Source organism: Nerophis ophidion, linkage group LG10, assembly GCF_033978795.1.
Source record: "Nerophis ophidion isolate RoL-2023_Sa linkage group LG10, RoL_Noph_v1.0, whole genome shotgun sequence".
NCBI classification, from domain to species: domain Eukaryota; kingdom Metazoa; phylum Chordata; class Actinopteri; order Syngnathiformes; family Syngnathidae; genus Nerophis; species Nerophis ophidion.
In genome coordinates, this window is record NC_084620.1 from 17,930,480 (window position 1) to 17,950,070 (window position 19,591).

General features: G+C 39.6%; 1 protein-coding gene across 1 annotated transcript in view; it reads left to right on the forward strand.

Annotated features, from left to right (window-relative positions):
• The window catches only part of adgra3 (adhesion G protein-coupled receptor A3), a 45,116-nt gene extending 30,599 nt beyond the window's left edge, over window positions 1–14,517 (forward strand). Inside the window, exons 9-19 of the mRNA XM_061912732.1 lie at window positions 1,415–1,616; window positions 1,913–2,056; window positions 2,134–2,292; window positions 2,393–2,560; window positions 6,027–6,237; window positions 6,303–6,511; window positions 8,570–8,694; window positions 8,766–8,889; window positions 12,597–12,742; window positions 12,811–12,906; window positions 12,978–14,517. Of these exons, the coding sequence (XP_061768716.1) occupies window positions 1,415–1,616; window positions 1,913–2,056; window positions 2,134–2,292; window positions 2,393–2,560; window positions 6,027–6,237; window positions 6,303–6,511; window positions 8,570–8,694; window positions 8,766–8,889; window positions 12,597–12,742; window positions 12,811–12,906; window positions 12,978–14,331 (2,938 nt within the window). The 3' untranslated portion in view covers window positions 14,332–14,517. The remainder of the gene's footprint in view (window positions 1–1,414; window positions 1,617–1,912; window positions 2,057–2,133; window positions 2,293–2,392; window positions 2,561–6,026; window positions 6,238–6,302; window positions 6,512–8,569; window positions 8,695–8,765; window positions 8,890–12,596; window positions 12,743–12,810; window positions 12,907–12,977) is intronic.
• The last annotated feature ends 5,074 nt before the right edge of the window (window positions 14,518–19,591 follow it).

The following is a 19,591-nucleotide window of genomic DNA, read 5'->3' on the forward strand; positions in this document are numbered from 1 at the left end:
ACATATAAACATATATATATATATATATATATATATATATATATATATATATATATATATATATATATATATATATATATATATATACACACACACACACACAGTGGGGCAAAAAAGTATTTAGTCAGCCACCAATTGTGCAAGTTCTCCCACTTAAAATGATGACAGAGGTCTGTAATTTTCATCATAGGTACACTTCAACTGTGAGAGACAGAATGAGAAAAAAAAATCCAGGAATTCACATTGTAGGAATTTTAAAGAATTTATTTGTAAATTATGGTGGACAATAAGTATTTGGTCAACCATTCAAAGCTCTCATTGATGGAAGGAGGTTTTGGCCCAAAATCTCACGATACATGACCCCATTCATTCTTTCCTTAACACGGATCAATCGTCCTGTCCCCTTAGCAGAAAAACAGCCCCAAAGCATGATGTTTCCACCCCCATGCTCCACAGTAGGTGTGGTGTTCTTGGGATGCAACTCAGTATTCGTCTTCCTCCAAACATGACGGGTTGAGTTTATACCAAAAAGTTCTTTTTTGGTTTCATCTAACCACATGACATTCTCCCAATCCTCTGCTGTGTGTGTGTGTATATATATATATATATATATATATATATATATATATATATATATATATATATATCTTAAAAAAACATGCAAAGATTGCCCAAGTGTATTACGGCTAGGTAACCAGTGTTGATTTCTCAGATTATTTTTAGTTTTAAGTAGTAACGTAATGTGTTGTTTATTCTCATTAAGTAATTATTTAGCCGTTACGTCGAAGCAGTTTTTGTCCATTTTGTTCATGAATGTTACATTATAGCCTCACACTTGTGTAGATGGAGCTTGTACTCACTCACTGCGATGCAGGCCGCGGTCTGTTCAGTTTGAAACTACTTTTCTGCTATACAGCCACTATACTACATCAACTTGGTCCACACAGACTATGGGGAGAGGCACTGTCAAGCCAAGGAGTAGTTAAACATTTTGACACGCTATTGCTAACAGAAGCGAACAACAGAAACAGAGGAGATTAGTGACAGTGAAATAGCTACAAGGAGAGATATAGAAACAAATTGATATATGTGTAAATAAAGCTGTAGTCACTCACCAATTGCCAAATGTAGTCGCTGACCAAACCATGAGAACTCAGTACTGCGCCGCCATATTAAAAAAAAATGTATGTGCATCATAATGCGTCATCAGGGAGGGGGTGAGCCAAAGAGGATGCCCTGTGCTTCGCCTGTCAGGCTCAGAGAAGAGCAAACAAATCATTGTCTCAAATAAATACCGCTTTCTAAAATATACCGGTATTAGGTATAATACCAGTATATCACACAGCCCTAATTGCATGTATAAATCTTGAGACCCCAGGTATAAGACAACCTGTCTTTTCTGACTATATTCCAGGTGGCCTCGCACCCTCACCGGAATCCGAGCTATCCTCCCATGCAACAGGTTGCAGTCGAGTGCTGGAAGCTACTCCGGCGGCTTTGGTGAGGAGCAGCGGGCTTGGCGCTACTGTAACCGCAATGGCCTGTGGGCCGAGGACGATTATTCAAATTGCCAGTACCAGAAGCACGTCACCAGATTCCTCTATGTCATCAACCAGGTGTGTGTGTGCGTGCGGGCGTGCGTGTGTGCGTGCGTGTATGCTTGCATGCGTGCGCAAGGTACAAGGACAGGCACATTCTGCCTTTCCTAGGACCTACTGCAAAAACACAAACATCCTCTGCTGTTTTTAAGGACCTACCGTAAAATGACAAGTTAAAGGTCCTCTATTAACGGGAGCACTCTGTAGGCATCTGCTGTAAACATGTTTGTCATTTCCAGGTTTTTGAATTGTACTTACGGGTCAAACATGTTAAACATTCCTACTTGATGACATTTGTCTTAATGTCGTCTTAGATGCCGCTGAATGAAAGCAACGTGGTTCCCAGCGCTCGCAGCCTCCTCGTCTACACCATCGACGCCGCCAACTTCTCGGACAAGATGGACATCATCTTCGTGGCGGAGATGATTGAGAAGTTCAGCAAGTTTGTGGAGAAAGACGTAAGATAAAAAGACGTTTTGATGAGTGAATACTAACAGACAAAAGTGGCGTTCTGATGTGTGATCCCATTGTCCAGCTGGGTGAGGTGATGTTGAGCATAGCTAGTAATCTGATGCTGGCGGACGAGCGCGTGCTGTGGATGGCGCAGCGTGAGGCCATGGCGTGCTCTCGTATCATCGCTTGTCTGCAGAAGATCGCGGCCCAACGTCTGACGTCGGCGCAAGCCTTCTCACTGGTGAGTACCTCATTGCTTCTGTTTCCACAAACTGCACCAACACCTACTGGACTGTTAGTGGCGCTGCATGGCTGTAACCAGATTACTGGCATGTCGGCAGACATCTCCCAACATAGCGCTGGAGGCACAGGCGGTCAAGGCCAGCGACTGGAACGGCATGACCTGCATGATGTTCCAAAGACCCACCCCGGAACGGACCCCCGAACAAGATCGGCAGCTCACGTTTAAATGCAACACCACCGGCTCCTTCTCCAGCATCCTACACAAGGTGAGCAAGATGATTAACATATGATTTCATGTTTTTTATTTCACATGTATATATTAGAATTTATCATTTTAAATAATGCATCTTTTAGTTTATTGATTTTTTTATTTTGTTGATGTCTTTTTTAACACTCGGGGGGCAAAGGCTGGCCTTTCTTGTCATCTCAGTAAGTCTTAGTCATACCTTTTGTTGTTATACATGAGTTTTCCTAGAGGTTTTTTGTATTTTGAATACAAAAATCAATATCCTACACTGGCAGTTATTCCACAATATCCCAAAGTAAATAATTAGTCAAGTAAATAGTCAAACACTGCTCAACCACCTTTTTTCCATGTATGTGAAGAGTTAAAAAACTACTTAAAGCATTGTCCAACTGTTTACTGTATACTATTCATGTTTAAATATTAGGGGTGTAACGGTACACAAAAATTTCGGTTCGGTACGTACCTCGGTTTAGAGGTCACGGTTCGGTTCATTTTCGGTACAATAAGAAAACAACAAACAATGCATTTTTTGGTTATTTTTTTAACCAAATTTGTAAACAATGGCTTGATCCTTTTAAAATTGAGAACACTATAATAATTCCGCCCACGTTAATCCACATTAAACTGCCTCAAGTTGTTGCTTAGATGAAATAAAATGACACAACTTTTCTTCTACATATGCTTAATTTATTACAGCATTTTTATCAACATGTGAGAGCAGGGACCCTGCCATTCAAAGCTAGGCTGCTACATTACTAATGATTAATGTAACTATAGCTGAAAATTAGTACAATAACAATAGGAGAGACTATTCATCCCTGAACATCATGGAGTTCATGTAGGCTTTATGATGCACTTACAGTATTATATACACTATCAGAGACAGAAACTCTTCATTTAACATAATGTCCTTTTTTGCTGCTTTAACACACGTCAATCAACACTGTCCGTAACACACACACACAAACACACACACACACACATACACACGCATACACGCACGCACCGCAAAATGAGCTAACCATACGCTAAAAGCTAACTAGCAATCACCTTAAGCCAGGACTGCGAGTTAGCTGAGCTGCAGTTTAAGTTTCTAGAAGGTCAACAGGCTCATGGTGATGTTTAGAAAGTAGTTGACTTGGAAGTGTTTAGTTTAATTTGGGGGGAGTCCGCTGCTCACCTGCTAAATGCCTATCTGCTCTACGCTGAAGCGCTCTCTAGATTCGTTCTGAATACGCACTGCTGATTGGCTTGTTACCACTACGGTTGTCAGATAGTTGTGTGGGAGGGACTATGCAGGGTGCTGTGCAGGAGACAGAGGCAGAACGGAGCGGAGCAGCTTGTTAAGACTTAAGCATAGGCAGCTACTTCATATGTTCGTGTGGAACTCGTTCGGTACTCCTCCACACCGAACCGGATCCCCCGTACCGAAACGGCCCAATACAAATACACGTACCGTTACACCCCTATTAAATACATTTTACTGCAAATGAATATCTGCTTCAAATCTTCGTTATCAACCTCCTTGATTACTATTTATTACTACTACTATCAATACTTTGTCTATTTATTACTATACCCAGGTATATACTATACCATGGCGATATAGCTCGGTTGGTAGCGTGGCCGTGCCGGCAACTTGAGGGTTACAGGTTTGATCCCCGCTTCCGCCATCCTAGTCACTGCCGTCGTGTCTTTGGGCAAGACACTTTACCCACCTGCTCCCAGTGCCACCCACACTGGTTTAAATGTAACTTAGACATAGGGTTTTCACTCTATAAAGCGCTTTGAGTCACTAGAGAAAAGCTCTATATAAATATAGTTCACTTCACTTCACTTCACTATTCATTGGTACCGGCTCTGAAAAAAGGCAGACAGTGTGCAATAACCCCCCTCCAGAATTGGAAACTAAATCTTAAATATCCAGTCTGTTTAACTTGTTATTGCACATTTTATATTTTGATAGTTTTTATTATACTACATATACAGTATTGCGCATTTTAAGAGTGTGTTATATAGGGTTTCAATGGGGCATTAAAAATAATTAAGTGGACTTTGCAAAAATGAATGTCTTAAATTCCATTAAAGGAATAAATACAATGTCCAGCGGCATTAAAAATGTAATTCAATTGTAGAACTTGGCTAATAGTCAATACGTCAATCAAACAAAAGATGAATGAACTTGAACTTGATAACGTTGCGGGCATCGAAATATTGCAACGACTGTGCGTTTCTTTTCTTCGGCTGTGGTTTTCAAACTGGATACAAAAGAAGTCGGGAAAAGTGTTGCCTCCGTAGCTCTGGGGGCCCAAACTTTTCTTTGGTCACTGTAGGCGTGTTGTCCTTTACTCTGACACCATGCCATGTTCATGAGGAAGCTGAACTTGTTTCATACCTGACTCCATTATTTCAGTCGTCTCCAGTTCAACACACGGGTTGACTTGTCTAACATTAGTAACTCTAATAACGTTATGCAACTCATGTCACCTACGGTGGCCTAGGATGGACAACCAACTTCCTTCAGCTGCCTGTTTTGGACACATTTTCATGTGTTTGGTGTATATAGGAAAAGTTTTAGGTGTTTGAGATCAACTCATGAGAAGTGGGAGCAAAAACGAAAGTGTTTATATTTTTGTTCAGTCAACTTAACTTTGAGGGTGTAAAATACAATCTATGTAAGTTGTTAAATTGACTCAGTCTACTTACATGCATCTATAGAGCTTTTTGGCATTTTTCCAAAGATCATTCCATGGCATGTCTTTTTCTAAAATATTTAAATCTGTCATTCATTTCCAAACACATGCATCATTTGCATTCCTAGTATGATGTTTATTTATTAACTATTTTTTAAATTGTATTCTGATTCAAAAATGTATCTTCCAGTTTGTGGCTATTACAAGATATTCTTTCAGAGGATATGCATTCTTACAGCATGTTTTAAATAGATAACATTTAAAAAAAACTTATGGGTTTATCATATTGATCAACTAATTCAGAATTGGATGTTTACTTTAAGGGTTCCACTTAATCATTTTGATTAAAGATACGGTGTGATGATTAATAGAAACATTTAATTAGCTAATGTCTACGGCCGGTGCACAAAGTCAGAGCACTGGATGCTACAACAGAATAATAAATAGATAAATGTAAATACATTCTCAGATTAAACAGTCTTGCGAGCCAATTTTGATTCACTAAACATTCAAATGCTTACAATATTGTGTATACAGACACTTATAAATGTTTGAGTATATTTAATAACCATATGCATGGGCATTACATATTTTCTAAGTTTTATTAAAAATGGCATTAAAAAATATTACTTTAGATTTGCTGATACCTGTTGGAAATGTTTATTTTATCCTCCACATGATATCAAAGTGCCACTGTTTTTAGGGAGCTACCACAAACACACCAGTCAAAGATTATGTGACAATTATCTGCTGGTTTTAAGAATCTCCTGCAAAAACTGGTCCTCCCCTTAGAGCACCACAGTGGAGGCGTCTCTACAGCTGCCGCCGTCACTCTTCACCCAGGCTGTGTTGCTCCCAGGCCTGGTAGAGGACAGGACCTACAGGCTCCAGCTCCTGGGCTTCCGCAACGGCAAGTTCTTCCCCTCGACAGGCAACTCCTCCCAGCTGGCTGTCAGTGGAAAGTGGAGGAGCGTGGCCACCCCGGTCATTATGGCCAAAATAGGCAAGTTTTGGTTTTTCGTAGTATTTGACGATACGGTATTTATTCATACCTCCCATCTATTTCAGATGGCATATCAGTGCGTATGCTGAGAACACCCATCAACATCACCCTGCGGCGCTTCGCCAGGGGCTCCGACGCTTTGTCAGCCTGCTGGAACTTTAGCCTGGCAGGCGGACAAGGGGGCTGGCAGAGCGACGGCTGCCGCATCCTGGGCCACCATGACAACTTCACCACCATATCCTGCAACTCACTGGGCAATTATGGGCTGCTCATGGTAAGAACAAGTACAAATCATGGTAACCAACAACTTTTGACATATTTACCTTAACAATAAAAATAATATAAGCTCAGTAACTCAATTAGGCAGGAAACTAATCATGCCCTTAGTTGGTTGAACCTAGTAGTGACATTTTTATTATTGTATTTTATCAAGAATTTGAAGATGTGTACTTCTCTTTATGCACTGCTATAGTGTTCACTACCACACATTTAGGCAATAGATGTATTGCTAGTTGCAGCCTGTTGCGAAACCAATTGCTTCAGAATACAATGTCAACATTGGGAAAATGACAAAAATGTATTTCTCCAGCTGCCCATTTAGGCAGCAAATCTGGTTGAACTTTCTGTTCAATGTGCTGAGGATTTACCATATTTTCCATACTATAGAGCAGCGGCTCTCAAATGGGGGTACGCATACCCCTGGGGGTACTTGAAAGTATGCCAAGAGGTACGTGAGATTTAAAAAAACTCTCTAAAAATAGCAACAATTAAAAAATATATTTATTGAAATACTTAAACAAAATATGAATGTAAATTCCTAAACTGTGAAAAAAAGCTAGATTTTTGTGGACATGTTCCATAAATATTGATGCTAAAGATTTTTTTTTTGTGAAGAAATGTTTATAATTAAGTTCATGAATCCATATGGATCTCCATTACAATCCCCAAAGAGGGCACTTGATTACTTCTATGTGTAGAAATCTTTATTTATAAATGAATCACTTGTTTATTTTTCAACAAGTTTTTAGTTAATTTAATTTTTTACAAATAGTTTAAGAAAGACCACCACAAATGAGCAATATTTTGCACTGTTGTACAATTTAATAAATCAGAAACTGATTACATAGTGCTGTATTTTACTCTTTTATCTCTTTTTATCAACCCAAAATGTTTTGCTCTGATTAGGGGGTACTTGAATTAAAAAAATGTTCACATGGGGTACATCACTGAAAAAAGGTTGAGAACCACTAGTATAGACCGCACCAGTATAAGCTGCACCCACTAAACTTTGGATGAAATGTTTTTTTATGTACCTTAGCCACAACAAACTATAAGGCGAAGATGTATACTGGTACGAAAGATTTTGTAAATGTTTTTTTTTAATACCTTAATTATTTCCCAAACGGCTGGTCAAAGTGGTCAAAAGTCATCGTCCAATTAGCTGAACAGACCCAATAACTCCACGGTGATGTTTTGGTGAATTTACCGAGGAGTTTGTGAAACTGAAAAATAAATTCATTGTAAGTTAAAATCACTAACACAGATACTTGTGAATGTGTTAGCATGTTAGCTAATGCTAACGACGCTAGCTTGATTACTTTAAGATAGCACATACGAAAACGCTAGTATTATGACTGTTTAGTGAGTATGAATTGTTTTAGTTATACTGGAAAATCGAAACTTAGCCTGGAGTGATGAATGAAGAAACCAAGCAAGTAGAATAGCTATAGATGACGACAAGATGGAACGGCTCTTTTATATACCGTTCAAGGCACTAAACAAATACTGTAGACGTCAAACCCTCAGCCCCTGCTGTAAGTAAACTTGTCCAAGAGATGACGGCATCGCACAAAAAATAACACTTGTTCAGTGTCTGTCTGTGTTTCATGAAAACTATTTGTCGAATACAAAAAAATATGGCTGTTAGCAAATATAAATCCCCAAATTAGCCTCACTGTTTTAAAAGCTGCAGGGAAAAAAGCATAGGAAAAAATAGTAGCTTACAGTTTGGACAATACGGTTTGCAATATTGAAATATTTATAAAAATCCCATACCTTCAAATGATGTTCCTGTTTCAGTTTATCAACTTATTTAGAGTGCAAAACTATTGTGATGGTCGTGGCCAAAAGTAAATTCTGTTAAACCTGTGTTGATGATTTGTGCTATATAGCAACTTTTGAAAACCACCTTTTTTGATTGTTTCAATTTCTCCAGAATTCTGTATATGCAGCAAACATTACTTTGTTTCCTAATAGTCCCACTAGCCATTACTTAAAGTTTGTTTTCCCGTTTATTCGGTCTCTACTGAATCCTGTTTTTTTTTAATTGCAGGACCTCAGCACTGTGGACTACATCACTCCGAGCATTCAACCGCTACATCCGGTCATGTACGCAACCACCATCGTGCTACTCTTCTGTCTGCTGACCATCATCGTGAGCTACGTCTACCATCACAAGTAAGTTATTTTGACTGCACTCGGAGCCAATTCCGTTTTTTAATGTTAACCCTGAATTTGACTTCTTCAAGGTCTGTTCGCGTCAGCCGCAAGTGTTGGCACATGCTGGTGAACTTGTGCTTTCACATCTCTCTAACGTGCGGCGTGTTTGTGGGCGGCATTAATCAGACCCGACATGCAAGTGTTTGCCAAGCAGTGAGTATTAAACAACTTTGGTAAAGCTTAACAATAGGCCTTTTCAACTTTTGGCCTTTGTGCCAAATCTGGCCCCTGAATGACATAAGGTCAGGAGTTTTGTTCAAAAGCTGATTCCTGAAAATAATTTGACTTATGTTTTAGGTCATCCTAATCAGCAGTGCCCCTGGTTCACAACCTTTTTTGCCGCGCCCTGCCATTGTAACATAAGTTCGCCTTGGGGCCGCCTACCACAAAATAAATGCTGCATATGTATACAAAAAATTCAGTGAGAACAATTTATATATATGGTGAAACAGAATAGCAGGCATGGCAAGTATTCACACGGCTTCACTTTTTCCACATTTTATGTTACAGCCCAATTCCAAAATGTAATACATTAATTTTTGTACTCAAAATTCCACACACAATACCCCATAATAACGATGTGAAATTTTTTTTTTATTTTTTTTACTCTAACAAATTTATTACAGATATAAACTAAAAAAGTCACATGTACGTAAGTATTCACAGCCTTTGCTCAATACTTTGTTGATGCACCTTTGGCAGCAATAACAGCCCCAGGTCTTGAAAACAATGCCACAAGCTTGACACACCTATCTTGCGGCAGTTTTGCCCATCCCTTTTTGCAGTAGCTCTTAAGCTCCATCAGATTGAATTAGAAGATTTAGTTTTTGTCCAGGATTGCTGCATTCCTCTTTCCCTTTATCATGACAAGTGTACCAGTTCCTGACGCTGAAAAACATCCCCATAGCAGGATGTTGCCACCACCATGCTTCACTGTAGGGATGGTATTGGCCTGGCGATGAGCAGCGCCTGGTTTCCTCCAAACATGACGCCTGGCATTCACACCAAAGACTTCAATCATTGTCTCATCAGACCAGAACATTTTATTTCTCATGGTCTAAAAGTCTTTCAGGTGCATTTTTGGAAAACTTTTTACCAAGAAATGGCTTCCATCTGGCCACTACATGCCTGATCGGTGGATTGCTGTAGAGATGGTTGTCCTTCTGGAAGGTTCTCCTCTCTCCACAGAGGAATAGAGTATTTTTGACAGAGTGACCTTCGGGTTCTTGGTCACCTCCTTGACTAGACTAAGATGAATGTAGCAATGTACAGAGACTTTCTGGGTGAAAACCAATGCTTCCCATCCAACCTGATGGAGCTTGAGAAGTTCTGCAAAAAGGGAATGAGTGAAACTGCCCAAAGATAGGTGTGCCAAACTTGTGGCCTCGTATTCAAAAAGATTTAAGGCTGTAATTGCTGTCAAATGTGTATCAACAATTCTGTGAGTAATTGAGTACACAAAATTTTTTTGTCTTATTTTTAATAAATTCATAAAATGAATTCGAACCATTTTGAAATATGTAAAATGAAATGTGGAAAACGCGAGGCGCTGTGAATACTTTCCGGATGTAATAAATGTGTGAAAGTTAACAAGTTCAAAACAGATTTTGGGGGGCAGGTTCTCAAGCCAGAAAACAGGCCCACAAAAAATATTGTGATTAAAAACCCACATTTCTAAATAATATGGATTTTAACTGAAACTAAAACGAGTGAACTTGTCTAATTTGTACAGCAATAAAACCCAAATTTGTCTGTCCGTCTGTCGTCTCCTGTCAGATTTAGTAGCTTGTTTTGTCGTGTATTTGAGATCCCATTCGGGTATGTCTTAGTTTTTTTTGTATTGATTTAACAGCAATTTGTGATGAAAATGAAAACCACTTAATTTTCCTGGTAAATTCCCCTTAAACTGAAATGCAAATGTTGAGGTATTCTCTCTTTCCTTTTTGACAAATGTCAGTAAATAGCTGCAGGAAAATATTTTTGAGAAATTTTGATGACAATCATTTGTATTTAAAAGGGCTCCAGAGTTTAAGGCACTTTTCTCACGCAGGGAAAAGGGCAGGTGCTTGAGTACCATTAGTGCACATGCCTCAACTTAAACTAACATAAATAGTGTTTATGTTACACTTTTGAGTCCAAAATCTTCAATATTCAGGTTAAAAAGTGATTCCCATTTAACGTCTTAAGTTTTGTGGTCTTGTTAGTAATTGGTTATTTATAGCATTTCAGCTTTTTCTCTTCATACATTTTGCTCCATTTTTCCCATTTTTTTTCCAGGTGTATTATGGTGAAATTTTCTTTTTACAATGTCGTAAAGGGACAAATAAAGAAAAAAGCCACAGAACTGAATGGCCTCTTTAAAATGTTGAATGTGACTTGACATCAACTGCAAGTAACCATTTATATAGCTTGTAATTAAAGAGTTAAGTAGAGCTATTGGAGATAGAATTAAGGATCCGTCTCGCTATTAGCTCCAGGATTTTTTTTTCCGGCGGCATACATGATGTAATGCAGCTTTTGCTGGCATATTATCCAATTTTCACCCACTAAAGTCGAAACTGGACCAGGTGAAATTGAAATTAATCATTTGACAGAAAAACGGCTGCATTGTTAAAGGGGAACATTATCACCAGACCTACGTAAGCGTCAATATATACCTTGATGTTGCAGAAAAAAGACCATATATTTTTTAAACCCATTTTCCGAGCTCTAAATGGGTGAATTTTGGCGAATTAAACGCCTTTTTTATTTATCGCTCTCGGAGCGATGACGTCAGAACGTGACGTCACCTAGGTAATAAAGCCGCCATTTTCTCAAACACATTACAAACACCGGCTCTCAGCTCTGTTATTTTCCGTTTTTTTGACTATTTTCTGTAACCTCGTCGGTGTGTTGTCGGAGGCTGTAACAATACTAACAGGGAGGGATTCAAGTTGCACCACTGGCCCAAAGATGCGAAAGTGGCAAGAAATTGAACGAAATTTGTTCAAAATACGAGGGTGTGGGGAAAGCCGACGGAATGGTCAGTCGTTTGTTCCGCAGACTTTGCTACTACAGAGATGGCAAGATTGTGTGGATATCCTGCGACACTCAAAGCAGATGTATTTCCAGCAATAAGGTCAACTAAATCACAAAGGTGAGTTTTGTTGATGTTGTTGACTTATGTGCTGATCAGACATATTTGGTCGCGGCATGACTGCCAGCTAATCGATGCTAACATGCTTTTTAGGCTAGCTGTATGTACATTTGTAGCTATATTTACATCCAGCGTTTCCCTCCACCCACATTTAATGCCAAACAAACACTTACCAATCAATGGATTTAAGTTGCTCCAGTGTCACAGGACGCGAAACTTCCGATCGTTGGTCTGCACATTTTACCGGTGATGCTAAGGTAAACATGGCCGAATAGCGTCAATAGCTATTCGCTCAATAGCTTCCGTTTCTTCTTCAATTTTGTTTTCGCTATCCGCCTCCATACTCCAGCCATCCGTTTCAATACATGCGTAATCTGTTGAATCGCTTCAGCCGCTGAAATCCGAGTCTGAATCCGAGCTAATGTCGCTATATCTTGCTGTGCTATCCGTATTGGCATCACTGGATGACGTCACAGGAAAATGAACGATGGCTTCACAGATAGCGAAAATCAGGCACTTTAAAGCTTTTTTAGGGATTTTCCAGAATGAGTAAAATTTTGAAAAAAACTTCAAAAAATAAAATAAGCCACTGGGAACTGATTTTATTGGTTTTAACCCTTCTGAAATTGTGATAATGTTCCCCTTTAAATGTGCTCTGCTTTGAGGTAAAACAGTATAGAGGAGCTTTGACTAGCCTACAAGTACAAGATGTTTTCTCTTTCAGGTGGGAATTTTACTGCACTATTCCACGCTTGCGACCGCTCTCTGGGTGGGTGTGACGGCACGTAATATCTATAAGCAGGTGACACGTAAAGCCAAGCGATATGAGGAGTTGGACGAGCCACCCCCTCCGCCGCGCCCCATGTTGAGGTATGTTGTTTACCACAGACTGACTGCCATCAGTTGAATTAACATGAGCATCCTCTTGCTTCCTGCAGGTTCTACTTAATTGGTGGAGGGATACCTACTATAGTCTGTGGTATCACTGCGGCGGCTAATATCAAAAACTACGGGAGCCAGATTAATGCGCCATAGTAAGTAGTCCCTATTGATGTTGGTAAAGTTCAGGCTAAGATGAGAGAAAATAAAACTGTTTTTGTTCTAGCTGCTGGATGGCATGGGAGCCCAGCATTGGTGCTTTTTACGGCCCAGTAGGCTTCATCGTCTTTGTGGACTGCATGTACTTCCTCAGCATCCTGCTCCAACTGCGCCGCCACCCGCAGCGCCGCTACGAGTTCAAGGAGCTGGCAGAGGAGCAGCAGCATTTGGCTTCGGAGGCAGTGGGTCTGCATGTGGAGGCGTCATCTGCTGTCACGTCAGCTTTTGCTGCTCCCCTCGTGGCGCTGGAGAACGAACACACCTTTGGCGTCCAGCTGACAGGGACGTCCTTAGCGTTGGGGCTCTATGCGGGCCTGTGGGTGTTTGGTGCCATGGCTGTGTCGCGGGACCACCCTTTTAATTTGGCGTTCATCTGCCTGTACGGCGTGACGGCGCTGGCCCTGGCTGCCTTCATGGTGGTGCAACACTGCGTCAACAGGCAGGACATGAGGCGCTACTGGTCACAGGCGTGCTGCACTGGGAGACGCAGCTACTCCACACAGGAAGACGCTCTGTTGCCTCAAGCTGCCGTTGCTTTAGCGTCCACTGTGGGGCCTGCCAAGATAGAGGTGGAGTTGTCAAACAAGAGCGTCCACAGCAGCACAGACTCCTCCTACACGAATAAAAGCATGCCAGATGTGCGCAGTTCGACGCAGGGAAGCAAGCTAACCAATCTGCACGCCGAGGCCGCCCAGTGCAAATCTGTTTCTTCCCCGGTGGTGGCTAACGGGGCCGCCGTTTTGGACAACAGCCTCACTGAACACTCTGTGGACAATGAAATCAAAATGCACATTTCTCCGGTGGAAGTGCAGTTCCGCCCGGTGAATATTGACCCTGCTGCTACCCAGGCCATCACTGGACAAGGCTGCAGGCACCACAAGAACCGAAGCCGAGCACACCGAGCGAGTCGCTTGATGGTGCTGAGAGAGTACGCCTACGACGTCCCCACCAGCGTGGATGGCAGCGTCCAGAGCTCCCCCAACAGGCGGCATCACTACTATGACATGGCGGCACGTAACAGTCGCCGCGCTGCCTACATGGCCTACAGAGAGCGCCATCAGAGCCAAATGCAGCATGACAGCAGTGACAGCGCCACCTTGCCGCGACGATCACGCCACGCCGACAAGGTGGCAACGGACGTTACAATGGAAGTCGTTCCCGTAAGTTCCAGCTCCTTTAAAGACTCTAGTGCTGGTTTGTGTCCCTCTAGCATCGAACTAGAACCGACCAAGTCATATGGACTCAACCTAGTCACGCAAAACGGCAGCACAGTGAAGGACAACGGCCAAGCGGTGCCCTTAATGAGCGAGTGCACCCCGTGTGTCAAAACTGGTTTGTGGAAACATGAAACTACCGTGTAGTAACAGTTTCCATTCCAAAGATGTTGGTTTTTAAACTGTGAAATATGTTTTTGTTTTTTGAATCACTCAAATTATGGAAGGAGTGCTTATGTTACTGTCACTGATCTGATCTATTTTTGTATACCTTTTGAGAGGCTCATATCTTTGTCACAAAAACAGCAAGAATAAAAATGTATTGCAAAATTATTTACAGTGTATATACATATATATATATATATATATATATATATATATATATATATATGCATGTATATACAGTGAAGAAAATAAGTATTTGAACAACCTGCTATTTTGCAAGTTCTCCCACTTAGAAATCATGGAGGGGACTGAAATTTTCACGGTAGGTGCATGTCCACTGTATGAGAGATAACCTAAAAACAAAAATCCACAAATCACAATCTATGATTTTTTAACTATTTATTCGTGTGATAAAGCTGAAAATAAGTATTGCTTTCGAGCGGGTCTAACATGATATTGTGAAAGTCCAATCCATAGTGGATCTAACATAACGGTGAGAGTCCAGACCAAAGTGGAGCCAGGAGGAAACCATCCCGAGCGGAGGCAGATCAGCAGCGCAGAGATGTCCACAACCGATGCACAGGCGAGCGGTCCATCCTGGATCCCAACTGTGGACGAGTGGTCCATCCTGGGTCCCAACTCTGGATTACCAGTACTTCATCCATGGCCACCGGACCTGTGTCTCCCCCCTCCACAAGGGAGAAGGGGACAAAGGAGAAAAATAAAACAAACGGCAGATCAACTGGTCTAGAAAGAGGGTCTATTTAAAAGCTAAAGTATACAAATGAGTTTTAAGATGAGACTTAAATGCTACTGAGGTAGCATCTCGAACTGTTACCGGGAGGGCATTCCAGAGTACTGGACCTCGAATGGAAAATGCTCTATAGCCCGCAGACTTTTTTTGGGCTGTGGTAATTACTATTAAGCCAGAGTCCTTTGAACGAAAATTTCTTGCCCGTACATATGGTACAATACAATCGGCAAGATAGGATGGAGCTAGACCATGTAGTATTTTATACATAAGTAGTAAAACCTTAAAGTCGCATCTTAAGTGCACAGGAAGCCAGTGCAGGTGAGCCAGTACAGGCGTAATATGATCAAACTTTCTTGTTCTTGTCAAAAGTCTAGCAGCCCCATTTTGTACCAACTGTAGTCTTTTAATGCTACATAGGGAGACCCGAAAATAATACGTTACAGGAGTCGAGATGTAACAAACGCATGAATAATGATCTCAACCTCGCTAGTGGACAAAATGGAGCGAATTTTTGCGATATTACGGAGACGAAAGAAGGCCGTTTTAGTAATGCTCTTAATGTGTGACTCAAACGAGATAGTTGGGTCAAAGATAATACCCAGATTCTTTACCGAGTCGCCTTGGTTAATTGCTTGGTTATCAAATGGTAAAGTTGTATTATTAAATAGAGGTCAGTGTCTAGCAGGACCGATAATCAGCATTTCCCCTTTCTTGGCGTTGAGTTGCAAAAAGTTAGCGGACATCCATTGCTTAATTTCATTAATACACGCCTCCAGGTGTTGGTCAGCTTTAAGGGCATGTAGAGTCATCAGCACAACAGTGAAAGCTAACACCGTATTTGCGTATGACGTCACCTTGCGGCAGCATGTAGATGCTGAAGAGTGCAGGGCCAAGGACCGAACCCTGCGGAACTCCACACGTTACCTTAACATAGTCATACATTTATATATATATTTATATACACACACACATGTATATATATATATACATGTATGTATATATATATATATATAAATATATATATATACACACACACACATGTATATATATATTTATATATATACATGTATATATATATATATGTATATATACACACACGTGTATGTATGTATATATATATATATATATATACATGTGTATATATATATAGATATATACATGTGTATATATACCCATGTATGTATAAATATATATACACATGTTTATATATACATGTATATATAAACATGTACAAAATGTATATATATATATATCCATCCATTTCTACCGCTTATTCCCTTTCGGGGGCGCTGGCGCCTATCTCAGCTACAATCGGGCGGAAGGCAGGGTACACCCTGGACAAGTCGCCACCTCATCGCAGGGCCAACACAGATAGACTGACAACATTCACACTCACATTCACACACTAGGGCCAATTTAGTGTTGCCAATCAACCTATCCCCAGGTGCATGTCTTTGGAAGTGGGAGGAAGCCGGAGTACCCGGAGGGAACCCACACATTTACGGGGAGAACATGCAAACTCCACACAGAAAGATCCCGAGCCTGTATATATATATATATATATATATATATATATACATACATACAGACCCCAACCTCTATTTAATAATACAAACTTTAACATTTGACAACCAAACATTTAAACAAGGTGACTCGGTAAAGAATCTGGGTATTATCTTCGACCCAACTCTCTCCTTTGAGCCAAACATTAAAAGCGTTACTAAAACGGCCTTCTTTCATCTCCGTAATATCGCTAAAATTCGCTCCATTTTGTCCACTAACGACGCTGAGATCATTATTTATGCGTTTGTTACGTCTCGCCTCGATTACTGTAACGTATTATTTTCAGGTCTCCCCATGTCTAGCATTAAAAGATTACAGTTGGTACAAAATGCGGCTGCTAGACTTTTGACAAGAACAAGAAAGTTTGATCACATTACGCCTGTACTGGCTCACCTGCACTGGCTTCCTGTGCACTTAAGATGTGATTTTAAGGTTTTACTACTTACGTATAAAATACTAAACGTTCTAGAACCAGCCTACCTTGCCGATTGTTTTGTACCATATGTCCCGGCAAGAAATCTGCGTTCAAAGGACTCCGGATTATTAGTGATTCCCAGAGCCCCAAAAAAGTCTGCGGGCTCCGTTCGGGCTCCCGTACTCTGGAATGCCCTCCCGGTAACAGTTCGAGATGCAAACTCAGTAGAAGCATTTAAGTCTCACCTTAAAACTCATTTGTATACTTTAGCCTTTAAATAGACTCCCTTTTTAGACCAGTTCCATCCATCCATTTTCTACCACTTATTCCCTTTTTGGGGTCGCGGGGGGCGCTGGCGCCTATCTCAGCTACAATTGGGCAGAAGGCGGGGTACACCCTGGACAAGTCGCCACCTCATTGCAGGGCCAACACAGATAGACAGATCACATTCACACACTAGGGCCAATTTAGTGTTGCCAATCAACCTATCCCCAGGTGCATGTCTTTGGAAGTGGGAGGAAGCCGGAGTACCCGGAGGGAACCCACGCCTTCACGGGGAGAACATGCAAACTCCACACAGAAAGATCCCGAGCCTGGATTTGAACCCAGGACTGCAGGACCTTCGTATTGTGAGGCAGACGCACTAACCCCTCTGCCACCGTGAAGCCCTTTTAGACGAGTTGATCTGCCGTTTTTTTTTTTTTTTCTCTGTCCCACTCTCCCTTGTGGAAGGGGTCCGGTCCGTTTGCCATGGATGAAGTACTGGCTGTCCAGAGTCAGGACCCAGGATGTACCGCTCGTCCAGAGTCGGGACCCAGGATGGACCGCTCGCCTGTGTATCGGCTGGGACATCTCTGCGCTGCTGATTGCCTCCGCTTGGGATGGATTCCTGCTGGCTCCACTTTGGACGGGACTCTCGCTACTGTGTGGGATCCACTATGGACTGAACTCTCACGGTTGTGTTGGATCCACTATGGATTGAACTTTCACAGTATCATGTTAAACTCGACATCCATTGCTTTCAGTCCCCGAAAGGGGGTGGGGGTTGCTCAAATGTGCGGTCCTCTCCAAGGTTTCTCATAGTCATCATTGTCACCGACGTCCCACTGGGTGTGAGTTTTCCTTGCCCTTATGAAAGCTCTACCGATGATGTCCTTGTGGTTTGTGCAGCCCTTTGAGACACTATTGATTTAGGGCTATATAAATAATCATTGATTGATTGATATATATACATGCATGTATATACACATACATGTATGTACATATATATATATATGTATATACTGTATATATATAAATATATGTACAAAGTATATATATATATACATTTTTAAATATACACTTGTATATATGTACACCATGTATATACATATACATGTTTATATATATACATATATATTTATATCCATATATTTATATATACATGTTTATATGTATATCCAAATAAATATATATCCATTTATATGAAGATATATCATATACATACATATATATCATATATCATAAATATATATCCTTATTTATAGATACATATATAAATGAATATACAGTATATACATATATATCCATATTTATACATGTATATACATATATCATATTTATATATGTATATATATCCGTATATATACATACATACATATATATAGATTTTTGTATACATATTTATATATATACACATCCATATATATATCTAAGTGTGAAAAATACGTTTTATATAAATATATATATGTATACATATATATATATATATATATATATAAATATGTATATATATCCATATATACATATTTATATATACACATATACATATACAAATGTATACATTTAAATACACATTTATATATATACATATATATGTATATCCATGTATATATATATACATATTTATAGATATATATATGTCTATTCATTTATACACACATATATACTTGTATAAATATATATACAAATACACTTATATATATACACATTGACATTTATAAATACTTATACATATATATATATTATATAAATAAAATTATATAAATAAATTATATATAGCCATATAGCTACATATATCTATTCAAATATATATATATATATATATGTATGTAAAACTTCGCATATATATATGGATATATGTGTGTGTGTATATATATATGTATATATAAATGATATATATGTATATATATAAATATATATATATATATATATATACACACACACACAGTATAGGTATCCATCCATATATAAATGTATATATATTTAATATATATACATATTTATATTATATGTACATACAATATGTATGTATATGGATATATGTATGTGTGTGTATATATATATATATATATATACATATATATATATATATATATCTCCATGTGTGTATACATATATATCCATGTGTATATATATACACATACATATGGAAATATATCTATATACGTATATATATATATATGTACATATATATGTACATATACATATATTAATATATATGGATGGATGTATATACATACATCCAAATA